Below are 19,148 nucleotides of genomic sequence, written 5' to 3'. Positions count from 1 at the left end.
TGATGGGTGCTTTAGCTTCTCTTTATTGATGTACATAGTTGTGCTCTACAACCCAATACACCTGTTACAGTAATTTGTCCAGACTTACAACACAGGAGAATGCTCTCAGGAAATATGACTACTCGACTCAGACAGATATGCGACACCATGGCAGGAGCACAAGTTCTTAGCAGCACAGAAGTGGGAGTGCAGTTTGTGAAACAGCTGGGACTACAGCACTCAACTTTTTAAGACCCAAAGACCCTGCTTTGTCCTTTTTCTAACCCCCACTGTGCACAACTAGCCTAGAAGAAACCCAGGCCTGCACCATGCCTTAGATTTTGGTCATGTGTGGAGGCTTTTAAAGTCACAGCTTCCCATGTAGATTGGAAGCTTCCATTCTTTAGGCTCCCTATATATGCTAGCAGGGGGATGTACAGTAGCTTGTCTCAAGCAAGTTACTATTCTATTTAGGACTTAAGAGCCAAGTCCACCTTGTCTTCCATCAACATGCTTTGGAGTTTCAGATCCTTGATGACTTGCAGAGTGTAAGTTATAGAATCCAGAGAGCCACTGCAAATCAAAGTGGAAAATAAAGCCCAACAAGACTAAATCTTACACATTTCATGTGTGGCTATACAGGTCCATGACTTAATCTACCATTGCTCCTGGACTGTAGTGCAGTGGTGACATCAGTGACAGTACAAGTCTGTAGGTGCATTCAGGACGTGGCAGAGAAGGGTGGGCATTACACTAAGTTGTTGTGCATCTGAACCTACAGGGTTTCGGGCTGTACTCTGCCTATTGCAGAGAGCATTATATTGAAACTGTCAACCAGTCATCTTATTACCTTCCCTTACGCTCCCAAGACCGGAGCAAGGAAAGACCGTATTCACGCCTTTGGACAGTAACCAGGCTACTAGGAGGAGCAGCAGCACACATTCAGAGACCATGCAGGAAGTTCCTACACCAGCTCCCAACATACATCAGGGCAGTATCACTTTGGGGTGTGGGGTGGGAGGGGGCAGGGAGTGTATTTTGAAAAAAAACAAAATAAAAGAAAAAAAAAAAACCTAAACACTTCAAGTATTTCTTCTCTTTTAGTAATGTAAAGGTCTCCTCCCTCTGCTGCTGTACCTGGTGGCATTTAGCAACCTATATCCACTCTACAGACAAGGAGAACAATCGCAAGCAATTGCTGGTCTAATGCAAAGGGGCAGGGGACAGGGGGACAGGGGCGAGGGAAGATGTTGCTGGGTTGGATCCAAGAGTCGATGTTCATGGAACTGGCACCACGCGCATGGTGTTGGTATAACCAGACCCAGGACGCCAGCCTGTTAGCACAATAACCAGGTCGCCGGTCTTGAAGAACCCACGTGCTTTGCCTGGAAGAGAGAAATTCATGAGCAGCTGTAAGCTAAGTCAGTGCTTAACCAAACAGTTGCACAATCTCCAGTGGGCCTGGTATCACTTGTAGTTAGGAAGCCTACCAAAAAAAACAGGTGGGCACCCAGCTGCAGGAAGATGCCACTTGTTTCTGGCAGGTCCAGCAGGGAAATTGACACCTTGACAAGATTTAATGCTTGTGCTGCAAGTCACTTGGCTCAAGCAGCTGCTATTCCCATCAGTTGTCTGCATGCCCTCTTGCCACAAGGTGGCAGCCTTACATCAGGGTTGGGGGGGGGGGGAGGGGGGGGTTGTTCCTCGGCTATACCAGTATTGTCACTCTAGTAACCAATGCTCTGGTCCATCACAAGGGCTTGCATGTCACATCTATGGCACTGCATTAGCTCTGTAATCTTAGATTCAGCTATGGCTGCTTCCTCCATGCAAAGTACCAGACTACACAGCCATCCCAACCCCAAATCCCAAGGCTCTGTTAGTGCCATGTGACCCTAAAGTGAAAAAAGGTCACCACCCACATCACATACACAAAACTACACAGACACTCTTGCGCCACAACTTCTGGAAGTAAGGCTGTGGTGCTAAAGAGCAATTTTTAAACATGAAACACAAAGTTCAGACCTGCTGTACCTGGCTAGTAAGGAGTGGACCTAGCCTTTCTGGAGGAAGTCCTGTCTTTTGTCACAGGCAGTATGACCAGCCTCAAATAGTAAGATATTTGAAAGAATTTCTCCCTCAAGCCTTGGTAACCCCAAAACAGTAAAGGTGAAGCCACATGACTCACCAACATTCATGCCCAAGTTCACTCGGAGATCAACATCTTCAGCCCATGCATCATGGGTTGGTTCTTTGCACAGAACAGGGAAGATGCCACGGTACAGATGGGCCTGGCGTGCTGTCTGCCCGTTACGGGTCACAGCAATGATTGGCGCACGTGGCCGGAACCTGGACACCAGGTGAGCTGACCTAGTAGGGAGGGAAGACAAATAATTAGGTTTCTTGAGCTCTGATGAGGTTGCTCTGGGTGGCTGATCCTTGTGTGCCCCTGAAGAATCTGGGAGGACAAAGGCAAGATCAGGAACATGTGCTCAGCATTTAGGTTGGTGCCATCACCAATTAACAAGAGGAACAACCAGCATTCAATCAATCAACTGCTGGTTAAGTTCACCCAACATACTTCAGGTAGGCTTCCTGGGAAGCCAAGGTAAGTCTGGCAAGAACCACCAAGTTCTGTCATCATGTAACGTCCTAGTACAGACTGGGCCTCCTAACCCTTGGTGTTCATGAGCAGGTTATAAGTGGGAAGGCTATTTCCCATCCACACTAGAGGAGGATTGTAGGTCTTTTAGGATTGGGGGGGGGGGGGGGGGGGGGGGGGGCGGTGCGGCAGGCAACTATCAATCCCCCTCAGAAACTCGGACAGTGATCTCACCTTGATTTTCTGATTTCTTGAAATATCACACTTTGCCCAAACCTCCACCCCCCTAAGTATGCTGGTTTCCAGCACCAATTGCCAGCAACAATTTTGTTTTGATCTATGTGACTTTGGTCAGGCCGCAGTTGGAGTACTGCCTGCCGCACTTTAAAAGAGATGTGGCCAGCCTGGAGAGGGTTCAGAGGAGGGCCATCTACTTGGTGAGAGGGCAGGACAGGCCCTACGAGTCTCTCCTGTCACAGGGCTGAGTGTCAGGACAAAAAAAAAAAAAAAACACCACCCCCCACCCCAAACACAAAAAACCCAAAACATTGAAAGTTAGGATTGACTGCTCTTCTCACAGGTATGGAGAAGAGCAGGATTCTGCATTAGCAGCAATATTTAGAAGTCAACCATCAGCCATGACAAAAGAAAAGACAAGACATCTATGAATCAGTGCAGGAGGATAAGGGGATTCCACATTGCCACAGGAAAAAGTGCTGGGTTTCATCACTAGCCCAATTCTCATTTGCTTTAATTATCTGTGATGGTTGGGCTGGCAGAGCTCTGTGCTTTTTGCTTCCGTGGATAGCACAATTAATATGCATTTGGTTCTTGATTTGGGAGGATGTGGTGACAGCAAACAGCCATTTTAGATGTGCAAGAAATACCACCAAGGTGTCCCATATGAATCAGGATTGCTTCTTCTGAAAACTGTGGTGGGATCAGACCATCAGAGCAGGCTAGACTCAAGGTAAAAGTCACTAGGAACCAGAGGAAAAGCACAAGTCAAACATGCAGGAAGAAAGCATAAAGGGCCTCAAATTATATTATTTTAAATTGTTTTCTATATCCAGCTGTCCCACTTCCACCTGTTTAGAATGAATTAAGAAGTTAGTATGAGAGCTGCACTGAATTACTTTGTCAGACAGAGCTCTGCCCATGCTCAAAACAAGAAACAAATATGGTAAAGGCTGTCTCAACCTGTCCCAGACAAATGTTAGGAAGCAGGGCACCAGTGGCGCTGAAAGGTGTCTCATCACCAGCAGCAGAAGCTGGAATGAACTACAATTTCCCCCCCCTGCCCTAGTTATTAGGGTGCAAGTGTGGCAGCTTGGGGGAGGAGGCAGGGAAGGAATGGAACTTAAATTGTAGGAGCAAGTGAATTTGTATTCAGCAATTACAGTGTCAGAGTCAGAAACTCTAAGAGATCAAGACATTCCTGGGCAAAAATTAAATCTTCCCAAAGTCCATGGAACAGAAAAAGACTGCATGACATACAATGCCATTAACTAGATTTGTAGGGTCCAGTTATTAAATCAAGCTCAGGTAAAAAACAAACAAACAAACCAACCCTGCTTAAGTACTGAAGTGGTTTGTGTTTGGTTGTTTTGTTGGGGGGGGGGGGGGGGGGGCTGGAAAAGATTCTCTTTTCTTGCAACAAAAAGTCATTGCTTACAAGGAAGTAACCCCCGTTTGATTAAGCTGAAAAACGCCTCTATGACTCTTGAAGAACAGGGTATTCAGAGGCTGTAACATAATCCGGGACTAAAAATAATCAAATATCAGAGTTTAGACATCTTCAGAAAGGTCAGGTGTAAGAATAGAAGCCTTTATGCAGAAACTTTAGAAGCACAAGTTACATGGACACGCAGAAACTTTTCATTCCCCTTTCCGCAGAAACAGTGGTTGGTATGAAGCATGCTTTAAAGCTGAAGGTACGCTGAGAGTTCAGTCAGTCCAGTTCTTCATGCAGAATATCTGCTGTGTGTATTTAAGGACATCTGTGCAGCACTACCTAGTTGGTCCCAATTTAGTGGGGAAATCCAGGATTTACCCTTTAGAAGGATAATCAATTGTTCACAGGGCATGTGCTCAGTTAGACCTGCTATTCCTTTGTGTGGAGCTGATCAGTGGGGTTTAAGACCTTTCACTCTTCCTATTCCTGGATCATTTTAGCCATGAGGTCTATTATATCACCTGGAGAAGAGTGTCCCAAGTTACTGGTTCACAAACAGCATCCTTAAGTGCCGGTGCTAGAAACTGCAGAAGCCGTGCCTGTGCTACTAGGTTCATAGTGTCCATGTCCTGCACATTCCAGTGTCTAGAAATCTGCAGCAATATTAGTGTTATTAATTTGAGCACAGCACATAGGAACAGTTAAATTTAACAAAGAGGATTAACGTCAATATTCAATCTGCCAATTTGAGACCTCTTGCTTTGAGACCCAGGGTTCATAGCCCCTGCACTTAGCCAGCTGTGTGTGATTAGAGGACAGAGATGGGCACAGCCACTGAAAATGGTTTAGCCAGTGACCCAACAATCGATCACGCAGGTCTTAAAGCCTTTTGGGCTGACAACAGAATTAAAGAATTTGATTTTGCATCCATTGAACTTCTGACCTGCTGCTAAATCCAAGATTTTTTTTCCAGCCAGTTTGTTTCTAACTTTCAACAATTGCTTCCTGTTAATTTTTTAGTCAAGCCTTATGGGCAACAAGGAGGCAATTCTCAACAATAGAAGTATTCGTTCTTGGTGCTGAAGCCAAGTTGGTAAAGGAAGGCTGGAGAGCCACATAACAGATTAAACATCTGCAGATGTTTGAAGTGTTTGTCCATCTTCCAAGTGGAACTAGTATTGCAGACAGAGAGCCTTAGCTTTGAAGCTGCCTGGCTCTCCAGCATTACCACTTTATGCTTATAAAGGAAGCCTTCAAGAAGCGTTTATCCCCCTCCACCCCTAGTCACAGAAGTCCATTTGACTTGTGGGAACCTTTCACCTCCTACCTTCCAGACTTGGTGAGGACGATAATAGCCCCACTGCAGCATTTGAAGGAAGCTTCCACAGCACCAACAGCGGCAGCTTCAGTAGGATCACGACTCAGGGGGGCCAGGCGACGGAGTTCCTCAAATAATTGCCTGTGAAAGATGGCGGCTTCGGCCTCGCGAGCAATCTATAAGAGCAACACGCATTCGGGGAAGACGACATTCATGTCAATCAGCACCCAGGTGGCACAGGGTAAGGTGAGATGCCATGTCCAGCAGGATGTCACATGTATGAATTGGTATCAGTATTTTGCTATTCAGAAGATTAACCGGTTAAGTTCTATGGTGCCCTGGTGGTGATTGAACTTTTTAGTCAAGGCATACTGCATGTGCAATGGCCAGTTTAAAGGAAGAATTTCACTCACCAGGATATTAAGAGGTTTTTCTTCTGAATCTCATAACACGTGCCATTTCACCTCACCCTGCACTCTTCACATCCATGCCCAACTGCCAGGCACTCTTGCTCTGCTTCTACCTACTGTGACTTAAGGATGATGTAACCTCAGACTAGGAATGTATGCAGGGCTGAAGTCTTTAAATGGTGAACCTCCTGTGAACAGTTGTGTTTTTGTAGGAAGGGATACGTTTCTACCTACAGGAATACTTGAAGCATGAATACGCCTTGTTTAGACCATCTACCCATTGCAACCTGAGGAGTAAAGAGATCATTTATCTTACTAGAGCCAAAGTGTCTTACATCTTACTTCCCCTATCTGGAGCCCTACCTGCCAGATTCGGTCAGAACTATCAGAGCTGGTGCTAAGCACTTAAAAGAGGCCTCCACAGCGCCTACAGCCATGGCATCAGCAGGGTCCCTGATGTTAGCAGTGATGCGGAAAAGTTCTTCAAACAGCTGACGGTGAAAAATTGCGGCCTCAGCCTCGCGAGCGATCTGCAGGCCAGAGTAAGAGGGAGGGAAGGAGGGAGAAGACAGGAGCAACATAGAAAGAAGGAAAGAGATACACCAGAGTAATGTGACACTGAGTTAATTTGCTTAATTGTCAAAAAGTCATGCAAGAGATTAAAAAGGTAGGGTTGTGAAACTTTGGCTCTGAAGCTAGAATTAAGAGCGTCTTGGTAGCAGTGCCAATGCTTGCAGTGGCTATTGTGCCATGTTTTACAGATGGCATCTTCTGCCCATTAGATCAGTTATTTTCACAAAGGAACTGTTTCCGAGGCACTGTTTTTTGTTTAAAATCAGATGGCTTCAAAATAAAAAGTCCAGAGTGTAGCCTTTAGCAAAACTAAGAAGAATTTAAGCTTTTCTGCTCTTTTATGGAAGCAATTCTCTTCAGCCTTACAGGATCACATGAACACATGCCAAGTGTTAAACCAGACCTGTAGCAGGCTCTCTCCACTCCCCAAAGGCACAACTTTTAGCTATGCCAGAATAGACTAAAGTAGTATGTGACCTCCACCACTTTAGTGCCCCAGAGCAGTTAGGACTGCGCTCCTTAAAGCAGTCTTAGTGGAGAGCAATGCCACTTTCCATGTGACCTCTGGTTGGCAAGAGGGTCTCCATTTTATTTAAATACAGCTAAGCTAATCATAAAGAGCCAAGAAGTCATCTTCAGCATTGCACCACCTTACCCTTTTGTAATTATGGTTAACAGTATAGAATCAAGTCTTCGTATATGGCTGTCTATCTAGCATGGAAGGTTCCTGTACCTCACATCACACGAGTTGGTACTTGCTGCAGTACAGGTACACAGCTACAGGCAAGCTTTCGATTGCTGTTCCCAAAGATGGAAGCAGACTGAGCAGCAGCCTTTTAATCAAGTTTTAAAAAGCCATTTGTCAGCATTTCCAAAGTCAGTCTAGGAAACCTGTATACAAAGCATATACAGGACCAAGTATTTTTGAAGATAAGAACTGAGGTCTTTGTAAGCTATACCAGTCCTCGACAGCCATATAAAAAGAAGGCTTGCAGAGCTTACCAGAAAAGCATGCAGAGAAAATGTTGATCATCTTTTCAAGACAGATCTCAGTTAGCTACTCAGGGAAGCGAATGGGATAAATTATGGCATGGAAAAAGATATTGAGGTTTTAGGAATTATTTAGTCCGATTCAGATTTCATTTCTAAGGCACCATCCAAATGAGGGCACAGCACTTTGAACATGAATTAATTAATTCTACATTTATGCGTTATAGGAATGCCAAGCTCTTTATGGAGGAGATGTGTAAGCCATAAATATTAAGTGGCTTGTCCAAGTGTCACAGGATGCATGTGGAAAAAAAAAAACAGGAATAGAAGGCAGAAATCCCCGCTCCTTGACCTGGTCTTCAACCACAAGATCCCGAGTAGTATTTTGAGTTCAGATACACCTAGATTGCATTGCAATGCAATGAGACTGGCACAGTAGCTGCAAGTTTTTAATACAGCAAGTCTTAGAACTTATTGTTAGATAGAGAGAGGAGGATAAAGATTTAACACAACAACGTGTCCACCTCAGAGAGCACACACTCCAAACATGTAAGCTAGGAGCCTCGTGGTACATTTTCAATTCTCGATTCAAGGACAGGCAGCTTTGGGAAACATGTAGTATAAGCTTCGATCTATCAAATGGCTCCCTGCTGGGAGCTGTCATTTAGAAGTAACCCAAAAGTTTCTTTTGTTCTCCCCACCCTGGATCAGCCATACTTATTCCCCCTAGACAAAGTCTATGGCAATTCTTCAAAACTGATCTCATAGCTGTTTTTGCCTACTGGGCATAGACAAGCTTCCGTAAGTTTGTAGGAAAGTATGGAAATTTCCTTGGTTGAGTGCAGGTGAGGAAGGAAGGAAGGAAATAAGCTTGTTGGACAACTGGGCAGGAGCAGTGGTTAAAAATCCTTTGCTTTTCCATTGATCAGGTTAGCCGGCCTGGTCAAATCAAGAACAATTGACCACTGAGGTTGCAGGAATTCTTCTTTCCAAGGAGATATCCTGCCCAACATCTGGAAACTTGTTACTGAACTCTCCATTCAAAAGCCTCACTTGCCTTGCAAGGGCACTAGTATTACTGGAAGGAGGAGTTAAGTTCAGCACATTTCTTCTGGATAGAAGGCTGTTACCAAATGGAGACCACAGCATTGTACCAAGGCCATCAGTTCAGGGGGATGTGTCAGGTGTATAAAGGATTAAACTGTAGGCACTTGAAGAGACCATCCAAATATAACTGACAGCCCTCTGCTCCCATGTCCAGATTCTTGTGAAGTTACTGTACACAAGTACATACAAGGTCCAAAACCACCCAGATACCTGGGTATGGTACAGGGAAGGTGGTGTTCATGAAGGGTCCCAACAGGGTAACCAAGTCCTACTCATTCCAACTTGGTACACGCCCAAGCTAGACAACTAAGCAGTACAGACAGCTCGGAGGGGTACATGACCCTTAAAAGTCAAAGAGCAGTGCTGGGGTGCATGGTCAGCAACCCAATGAGCCAGGCAGAGCATGCCAGAGTGGAGCCTGTAAACAGGACTTGTTTTTTCTCAGCGCCAGTCACAAGCTCAGCAGGATTGGCAGAGTTTTATTTCCTCACTGCTTTTTTAGCTTTGCGACCAAGAATGAGCCCTGGTGGTAGTCACTACTCAGTGGACCTAGTTAAAGCCATAGCCACCATCTAATGTAGCAGCTGTCACTGACATTTAGAACTGTATGTACTAGTCAAGTAACCAGTGTTACGTGGCTGTTTGGAAGGTGCCCTGTGGCTTATTGTAAAAAGGTGGACAGACTTCTCAGCTCCATCATATAAAACACTGCATAGCCTAAGGCCTTTCTATTAGGCAGACCTGACCTCTAAAAGCCTGCAGGAGAAAGGTGTTTGAAGGGTTCCAGCTTTAGTCGGAGGATTTAGCAAGGCCTCTGGCAGGCAAGTTTTCACTGTCCCTTTATGGCACTTACTGGCTACTGTTTGCACTTCCCAAGACAGAGAGAGAGCACAGAGCTGCAATTCTACCGCCAGTAAAAACATCTTGTTCTTGTTTTTACAGCAGCTTTAGTTTTAATTTCACAGCAATATTCCCTAGCAAGTCTTCTCCTTATGCCCCACATGCTTTGAGGCATGAGTTCACCATGTTTTGTCATTAAGGAAACTTATATCAGAACTAAGCCAGTCACCAAGAGCCTAACATGAACCAAACAGATCCAATAAGCAATTACAGGAACTCAAGGTAACTGGTCTCAAAAGGTATATACTGTTCAAGAGAAAGCAAAAAGGGTCTTCTGAAAAGTCTGCTGGCTTTGTTCATTCACTTACAGGAAAAATTCATATCCACGTTAAAAAGGGACAAATAGGTTGCGATTGTTTTCTGGTGGCCAGACCTCTTGTTGCCAAGGTTGATAAGTTTGCAGTTCTAGAACTGTAGACTGCTGCTGCAAGTTTCCAGATATTGGTATCAGGGTCAATCCTCAAGATTGCCAAGGGAAGAAAAATTTTTAGACAAGCAGTTAGTGAACAGTTTGCAGTACAGAGCAGTCACATGCTTTCAAGTCATTGCCCAACACCAGTCCAATTTCACTGCCTTCCCCCAGTGTACAACAAAGCACCAATCACAGAGATCAGGTACAAGTAAGAAGGAGAGAAGGAAGTTAATACTTACAGAATGCACTATAAGTGCACACACAAGAGCTATATTTATTAATCTATATAACCTGAACTGCAACTGACAAACTAGTGTGCATTATCAGTGCTGTAATTCACAGCAGTTAACTGGGGAGCATCAGTACTTCTAGACACTTGGCATCAGACTTAAATTAATGAAGGGGGGGAAAAATGAGTTGGGTGAACTCCAAGCAGAGCAGAGAAGTTTCTGGCACTTTAAACATGTAAAAAACAAATGAGTCCTGTCAGTAATCATGCAAAAAAAACATCCCCATCAAAAGGCACAGCTGTCAAATGCAACAGGATTGAGCAAGTCATTTAGCCACCCCCCTCCCCCACCACACTCAAAGTCATTAAAATTGTGTTTCAATCTATTGAACACAGCTCAACCAAGTGATTTCCGTAGCAGCTGCCCCGTTTAGAAGGCTTCATATATTGAGCTTGGAATGGTGGATTCAAGGGAATTCATACCAAGGTAAAAGTTAAGAAAGCTTAACTCTGGTATAAACAGGAATTAGGATTGGACTGCAAAGGAATCTTATTTGGATATTTCCCACCACTGCATTTCAGTTCTTGGCTCTGCCTTTAGATAATACAGCACACGACAGAGGGCAGTTTGCCTGTCTAGCACAATGCATCTTGTGCCAGTAAAGCAATACTGTACCAATCTGTGCATGATCACAGTATAGCAGGCTCCTCAAAATTATGCTGACACATGGCAAATAAGGGATGAAGGAAGGGCAAGTTGGCACCCCCCCCCCAAAAAGAGAGCTATGGTGAGAGCAAGAACAAGCTGTTGGGTGTTGTCACCAAGCTCTGAAGGCATATGAAAGCCAGATATCCATGGCAGATGACACCCCACCCGATTTGGCAAATCCCTATTTTGGGCTATGGAATGCTACCCTTAAAAAAAAGCAGAGGCACCACTCACAGCATGTTGCATGCGGACAGCCTCAAGAGGGTAGTCTCCTTTGGCTGTCTCTCCAGATAGCATAATGCAGTCAGCTCCATCCAAGACTGCATTAGCTACATCACTGCCCTCGGCACGGGTTGGGCGAGGTTTCTTAATCATGCTTTCCAACATCTGGAAAGGAAGAGTAAAAAATTAACATCATGCTCCAGAAGAGAACTGCTTCTCTAGCACACTTATATAAGCAGCTGAATAGTTTAAAACCATTTTTGAGGAGGGCATGGTAAGATCATTAAGTCAGTTCAAAATTTAGAAGTCAGGATACTACAAACATGCTGCTGTCTTGCCAATTAAGAGTTGACAAATGATGACTGGTGTGCCGAGACCACCTTTTATACTCCTGGCACAGAAACTCCCTGCTGTCTGCGTAACACCAAGCACAACCTAGTCCTCTTTCATAAGAAAGAAGCAAAGATCAGTATTGGTACTTTTGAGTTTTTGTATTACACACACAAGGAGGCACAACCAATGTATTACATTAGAAACAGATCCAAGCCAATAACTGATCTTGTCTGGCATCTGGTCTATAGCTCATAGTTTTCTCTATACAAATATCGCTCTTACAGAAGTAAGATCTAACTAGTACCATAACACACCAGGAAAAAGCTACTAAATTAGCCTAAGGCACAGAGAACATAGCTTACTGGCAAGCCACTTTGAATTCAAAGATGTGCCTGCTCTATACAAAGCAACTGCACTAGAGGATAGGAAAAAAAAGAAGTAGGCTATCTTGAGTTCTGAATCTGTTAACTAAGAATTACCAACTACTTAGGGTGCTTTCCTTTGAGGTGGTTTCACAAAGCAAAACTCATAACTTGCTGGCAGCGGCAGCCTGCTGTAATCCCACATGCAGATCTGGGGGCTTGCTCACCCCCCAGGAAAAGTCTGGCACAGCTTTACAGCCCTCCCAGGGGGCACGGGCCCCTGGATCTGCATGCAGGATGTCAGCAGGCTGCCACTGTCAGCTGGGGCCAGTGTCAGCACTGCGTTCTTCCCAACACTCGGTGCAGGCTGTGCTAGGCAGACTCAGGTGCTGGTCCCAGGCAGCAACAGCAGCATGCTGTCATCTGTATGCTCCGCAGCTGGTGAGTGTGGAGCTTTAAAAGCCCTGCACTCACCGGCTCTGGCAGCAGCGATTGGGGCCTCTGGGTGCTTGTGGTTTCAAGCTCAAAACAGTTTTGCAATGAAACTGCCATCAAAATTTTGCACAGCCCTACCAGTTTCCCCCACTGCTCAAAACTGTCCATATTTGCTACTTAACACTGGCTTGTGAGGAGAGGAGCAAAAATTGTCAGTTAGAGGCACATGGTATTAACAAGAGACCAACATCTGGAGCCAGATATCATTAGTGGGGATATTGAAAGGACACTACCAGACAGGCAGACTGGGTACTATAGCATTCCAGCATGGGCTGCAGATGCATTAGGAAGCTGATCCTCCAAGGCAGATTTCCATGACAAGTTTACAGGCCCTGTATAAGCCTGTTGCAGGTTGGAATCTACATAACAGGCCTAGCCGAGGAGAATATTTGTAAGGTTACATCTCCTGGTTGAAGAGACAACAACAAGGGTGCCTACTGACTAATATAGTAACACAGAATCTGTACACTTTGTGAATAGAAAAGCTGTCCAGACGTTGTAGTTTTGCTTTAAATGTTTCATGCTCCAACAAACAGGACTTGGAAACACTCCCTTATATACTCCCTCTGAAGCCAGTGGGTAATGGACATACTTAGGACCGAGTACTCTTCGTGCAAGATCTGTGGTAGAAAAAAAAAAAAAAAAAAAAACCACAAGAAAAGCTATTGGTAACTAAAGTACCTGAGTGGCACAGATGATGGGTTTACCAGCCCTGTTGCATCGTCCAATCATCATCTTTTGGGCAAGGAAGACTTTTTCAGCAGGGATCTCAATACCCAAGTCACCACGGGCCACCATGATGCCATCACTGGCTTCCATGATTTCATCAAACCTAACAGGCAAAAAAGAGTTACACACAGGTATCCTCCAACCCCACCTTGATATCATTATGTGAGTAGTAAATATGCAAGTACATTTCCACAACCCAAAATATTTCTCTATCCTGCGATACCTATTGTAATATCAGAGTACTTTTAAAGCAGAAGGACACAGATGACTGTTGTAATCTGATAACTAGAGATAGGACTATTTTCTAACTGTTAGGACTTTTCCAGTCACTTGGCAAGTAATGGCAGTAAGTTTTTGCTGACAAACGGGACAGGGACTAGAGAAGAGCCTGCAGTCCCACAGACTTAAGTATGGACTTCACCCTTTGCCTCCCATTCTCCCACCATCAGGAAGGAATCCTTCCCTGAACCTCATACAAGCCACGCTTGTGAGTGCTTACCTGCGTACACCCTCGTGGTTCTCAATCTTGCTGATGATCTTGATGTTCTTCCCCTTTTCTCCTAGCACTTCCCTGACAGCATGGACATCAGCAGCTTTGCGGATGAAGGAAGCAAACACCATGTCCACATTCTGCTCCACGCCAAACTTCAGGTCCTGAATGTCTTTTGCAGAGACCGCAGGAAGGTCCACTGCAGCTCCAGGCAGGTTCACACCTTTTTTGCTGCCAAGAATCCCACCATTCTCAATTTCACAGATAATATGGTCCGAGCCTGAATTGGACAGGTTGTACAACAAAGTTGGAAAATGATCTGCCTTCACAGTACACAGTCATGTTGCATCATTCAAGGCAAGTAGGAATTCATGCATGCATTGTGTCTTAGTTTGCCACTTACTAACCAGGAGCAAGATTTATGAACCAACTGAAATCATCTCTCCCTCAAGCCTGAAAAAGGAAGACAGCATCTACACAATGCATTTCATTTGTGAAGCCATATTCTGATCCCATTCAAGTTAGTGGCTTCTAGACATGCCATTACCAGTCTCCCAACACTCTCAAATACAGTTCACCTTAAGAGGCGTGGCAGTTCTGACACAGCTATGAAATAAGATACTCCAGACAGTGATTTCCAACCAGGGTGCTATAGCACCCTTAAATGCTTTGAGATCCTTTCGAAAGGCGCTACAGTTAGTCACGTTTGTGCATCTGACAGAGCGTTAATGAGAGTTAGGAAAAGCCCAGAGATTCCAGCCAGGAAACTTTAAGGTTAGGAACCTTCTGACCTATTATGGCCCAAGTTCTTTCCAACAGAAGAACTGCTTTATTGTTTATGGATTCTGGGGAAAAAAAAAAAACCCAAAAAAGACTAAGAACTGACATTTACCAAGGGATGCTTTGAGCCTAAAGAGGTTAAGAACCATTGCATAGGAATAATAAACCAGTATAAAATAGCTTAATGAAGTACCAACTAAATTTTTACAATTTAAACCACTATTGACCATTCAAGCTAGCTCTGCATCAAGCCACAAGTTACCATCTGCTCCAAAACCATGTAATTGTAACTGCTAGATAGTGCTAACATTGTATTGGGATCAATGGACACAGCTTCTGATGCTTATCTAAAATAAATGCCCTTTTCATGAACAGTTATTGGATTTAAGGGAAGGAGACTTTGAATACACTTAATATATCTAATGATAATTCCTATATTGCGCAGGCATTATATGATCTGTGGAGATCCTGTATTTGCTAGAAGTACTGTTTTAATCACCTGCTACAGCAGTTTAGTGTAAGTCACTGGCGTAATGGGTAACAGCATAAAAACCCAAGATTGTTCTGATCAGCTATGCCAAGCTTCGCTACACTACTTTTACCATTATAGTGAAGGCTTAGTAGCAAATCCTCTCTGAATTTGAGCGCAGATATTTTAAGCTGCCCCATATATCCTCACAAGGGTTCCTACTTGGGTTTCTACACAGCTTCGAGCAGGGGTGCTCAACCCCTGGCCCATATACCAGATCAGGCCCACAGCATTATGTCATCTCATCTATGCAGCTCCTGAAGAGTCCAGTAATTTGGTGATGAGAGAGACGGCACTTCTACCCCGTCACCAAATTTCCAGATCCAGAGCCCCGAGCCCTGCACACTGGATTGGGCATCTGATCCCAGAGTGCAGGGCTGGGGGGGGGGGGGGGGGGGGTGACGTGACACCAGGCCCCAGCCTTGCACCTCATCTGCATGCAGTGCCAAAAGATTTTAATTTTTCCTCTAAGCCAGTGTTGCTAGAAGTTAGCAAGCTTTGTGCCATGCATCAACATTAGGTATTCTGGTGCTATAAGCCACTATCTAAGTGATGTTTGGCTATTAGGGGAAGTCAGCCTTTCCATCAATATGCAGTAAAGACAACCTAATAATGCATGGCTTATCCCTGGCTTCTGCTTTATCCCATAACAACAAGTAAGGTTTTATGATAAATACAAAAGAGTAAGATTTGACTGAGAGAATGGTATTAAAGGAGATGGTCTTGATAAGGAGGAGGTTTTACTGTATTTACCAAAATGAGAAATCCATGTTCACCAATGCATTCAGTGACTCCATCTTTGCCCAAATGCAGTACCTGCCTGAACACTAACTTCATTGTGAGGTTGAGGACTAACTGCTTCATGTAAGAGTAGTTAAAAAGGTAAGAGTCAGGTCACTAAGAAGGAAATGCCACCACAGATGGGCAGTCCCACAGGGGAAAGTTGCATTGTACTAGAACCTTTTCATCGCTACACACCTTTCTCCTTAGCCAGCAGTGAAATGAGGCCATCGTCTACATAGATTTTGCTGCCAATATCCACAACCTTGATGATGTTTTTGTAGTCCACCCACAATACATTTTCATCACACTTCTCCATGTAGGCATCGTCCAGGGTCAGTTTAAGAGTCGAACCCTTTTTGAGCTCCACCTCTGCTGTACCACTCTGTTGGCAACAAGGGAAAGGTTAATAATGCAAGGGCATGTATCAATGTACATGCTCTCTCAGGACTGCGGAAGTGGCTTTAACTTTGTACTGCAGATACTGCAGCCACACCTCTATCTAGTCTGCCCAACACAAGCCAAGAGAAATCCTGGGCAGACAGACAATGACAGGAAAGAATAGGTTTGGATGGCAGGAAACTGTCCTGCTTGCAAAGTGTCCCACTGTCGTACCCCATTCTGTATGGTATTTAACTCATCCACTGTCAGGGGAATAGCAAGCATTGATGAAGTCGCACAAAAGGTTACAGCTTCTTCCTTCTAAGAGATTGGTTGGCTCAGAAGGAAGGCTGCTATTACAGCATGCAAGTTACCTAGTTCCCTTAAGGTACTTTTTATTTAAACTAATCATGTATATAATCTTAGGCTGCATTAAAACAAAAAACCATACACCACACTTACTCCCTTGATAAGTCCAGTTCGGATTTCAGGTCCCTTGGTGTCAAGAGCAACAGCCACAGGTCTGTAGGTGATGGGATCAGAAGCAAAGCTTTCTGTGGCTTCACGCACGTTCTTGATTGTGCCTGCATGGTACTAGGAAGAGCCATAGACAATTGTTAGAAGTCTTGTCCACTCAATACTTCTTGTTTGCAGTAAGGAGACAAGTCTTCCCAAAAACTGTATAAGCCATGTGCCTCTCCCGCCCCTGACAATCACCTACTCCATTCTTGTATAGTTTAATGTAAACTAAGCTTTCACTTAGGCTTAGCTATGAAGATCTCACTTATGTAACCTGAATGCAAGATCCTGTCAAAACAAGTTGTACTGCTTCAGTCACATTAGTATAGTGGGTATAGCAGTCAGACAGAGACACAATATCCTGTAGTGGCCAGCTTCAAAGAAGCCAATTCCTGGTAAAAGTTCCTTCCATAATCTCCAGGTCTATACCCCTTCTAAAAAGGCAAGGTAATTATTTTCCAAGTAATGTGTCACCTATTTGACTAACAAGTTTGTTAGTCTGGTTTTGTTTTTTTAAATCCCAAGCTCTTCACCTCCGTGATTAGAATAATGCATTCCATCTTCATACATACAGGAAGACTTTGCTAAGATGAGCTTCAGCTCTAGTGCAGGTGGGTTGCCTCACTAGCACCAACGACTTTCACTTCTATAGGTGATCAATAGAAAGAACCATTTGCTTAGTTTGATCAAACAGCTACTCTGACACCAAGAGCACTGTCTCTAGCCAAGGTTATATAAACTTCAGCAGACAGCTGTTGGCAAAAGGCTAGTTTGAGCTAAAAGGGTTCTCAGATGAATACACACCGATTGAAACAAAGCTAGATAGATGTAGCCAGGTAAGACTACTCATTCCCCCCACCATTCCACTTCCCATCATATAAAAGTATACACTTCTATTAGGTTGCAAATGCTTTTGCTTGTTACTAGTACTTTACAGAAGTTTGATACATAGGAGTTCAAAATCTTTCCACATTTTACCACTTTGGGTAGCTCATGAAAGTCTTAACACTAGTATTTGAAGTTCTACAAGTACCTTGCCCAATATTTGAATGTAGACCGAAGAAAGCAGGGTTTATTTTTTTTGTTTGTTTGTCTGCTTAATCTAGAATGCTGAAAACAAAAAACTGAAGATCACAGCAAGGTTGGGAACCAAATTTAACACCAAGAAGATGGGGCCATTAGTGTTCTTACAACCTATACACCTTGTTGCCCCATATCTGGTTGCATTGGTAAACCAATTTGGTTTCACCGTCAAGAGCACAAGGCAGAATTAATGTGGCACCACCTACCTTTGTTTCATATTGCCCTCCCCTAAAAAAGGAGCTTGCTGTCACTTAGTCCAAATTAAGCTATTTGTACACACTTGATAACTTGTCTGTTACAAAGAAAGGTGCATAAAATAATGAAAGGCAAGTTGGAAGGATGGTTTCATCCTCCAGATTTGAGGTACTTTGAGGCAAAACTTACACCACTATGACTGCCAGATGAAAGAATCCAGAAGTGTGCATTACAGCAGGTCTGCAGAAGATGCACTGAAAAGTAGCACAAGAAACCACCACACACATGCCCCTCAGTATTATAATTTTTGGGAAACCATATTAAAGAATGAAATGAACAGCTTTGCTATGTGTGAAGTGCTTCCAGCCAAGTACAAGACAAGTAAATACTGGAGTCAAGCTCCCTCCCATGCCAGCACATGTGCATGCACATACCATCAAGATACAAGAACTGAGATATGCAATACTAGCAAATGTTCGTGGAGATTTTTCATCCCACAAGGTGGAAGTGTTCCAGATGCACCTGAAGGGCTGGAGCAGGAAAGAATAAAGTGACTGATTGTGGCCAGGGACAGCCAAGGTGCTGGGAAACTTTGCAACATACATGACAGCTAACATGGGAATCCCGCCACGTTATCCTATGCAACCAAAAGGAGAAAAAACAGAATTTCTAGAGGGAAATAGTAGAGTTTCTGTATCCCATCCCTTTCATGTACCCTGAAGTGAAGTTAGAGAACATGCCACTTCCCATTTCTGCTAGTACAAGGTATAGTTAACCAGAGTAGCTTCACATCTGATCATAAGCCCTCATCCACTTAATAGCAGGACCAATAGTGAACCCCTGGTCGCCTTCAGTTAAAGGCTGTTAAGGACCATTTTAAGTTGCACTTGTAATATACATAAGCAAATATTTGCTGAGCTCTGACCCATTCACTGACATAACCCTAACAGTTGAGAGTTCTTGTACATTCAATTTACCGCACAAGACGCAAGTAAAAGGTCAACTGTGGTTTCTCTCATGCATATGTTTAGTGCCCTTTGCCCGTTAAAGATTAAGGGTGGGGGTAAGAAGCCAAGTTCTTACTCAGCTTGAGGAGTTAACTATCTGTCCTACTAAAGCCACCTACAGCTGTTAGTCTTCACAGAGTCCCTGACATTTTGAAGGCTGAAGGACAGCCAATAGAGAGGCCCCGGGTAGCATTCCAGGGAATCCGTATTAGGGAATGGGACCCTTTCAAATTCTCAGCTCACAGGGAGGAATCCAGTCTATTTATATCAGCAAGAAGAGGGCTCGGCTGCCTCAACAAATAGTGTGCATTTCTTGTGACCTTGTTTCTTGCACAAGCC

The 19,148-nt window shown here is 44.1% G+C and overlaps 1 protein-coding gene across 3 annotated transcripts in view; it reads right to left on the bottom strand.

The window, feature by feature from the left end:
• PKM (pyruvate kinase M1/2) overlaps positions 1–19,148 on the bottom strand; it is a 30,162-nt gene continuing 11,014 nt past the window's right edge. For 2 of the 3 annotated variants that reach the window (XM_006277096.4, XM_019499364.2), the window contains exons 4-11: positions 16,468–16,599; positions 15,823–16,009; positions 13,545–13,815; positions 12,998–13,148; positions 11,139–11,291; positions 5,584–5,750; positions 2,168–2,349; positions 1–1,364 (exon numbers count right to left, since the gene is read on the bottom strand). In XM_006277096.4, coding sequence (XP_006277158.1) covers positions 1,258–1,364; positions 2,168–2,349; positions 5,584–5,750; positions 11,139–11,291; positions 12,998–13,148; positions 13,545–13,815; positions 15,823–16,009; positions 16,468–16,599 — 1,350 coding nt within the window. In that variant the 3' untranslated portion in view covers positions 1–1,257. Of the gene's footprint in view, positions 1,365–2,167; positions 2,350–5,583; positions 5,751–6,347; positions 6,515–11,138; positions 11,292–12,997; positions 13,149–13,544; positions 13,816–15,822; positions 16,010–16,467; positions 16,600–19,148 lie in introns of all 3 variants that reach the window. The other variant, XM_006277097.4, reaches the window with a different exon arrangement.

The sequence above is a fragment of the Alligator mississippiensis genome, chromosome 11 (genome assembly GCF_030867095.1).
Source record: "Alligator mississippiensis isolate rAllMis1 chromosome 11, rAllMis1, whole genome shotgun sequence".
Taxonomy (NCBI): Eukaryota; Metazoa; Chordata; order Crocodylia; family Alligatoridae; genus Alligator; species Alligator mississippiensis.
Note: the sequence above shows the minus strand (reverse complement) of the source record. Positions and strands in the feature narration are given on the sequence as shown.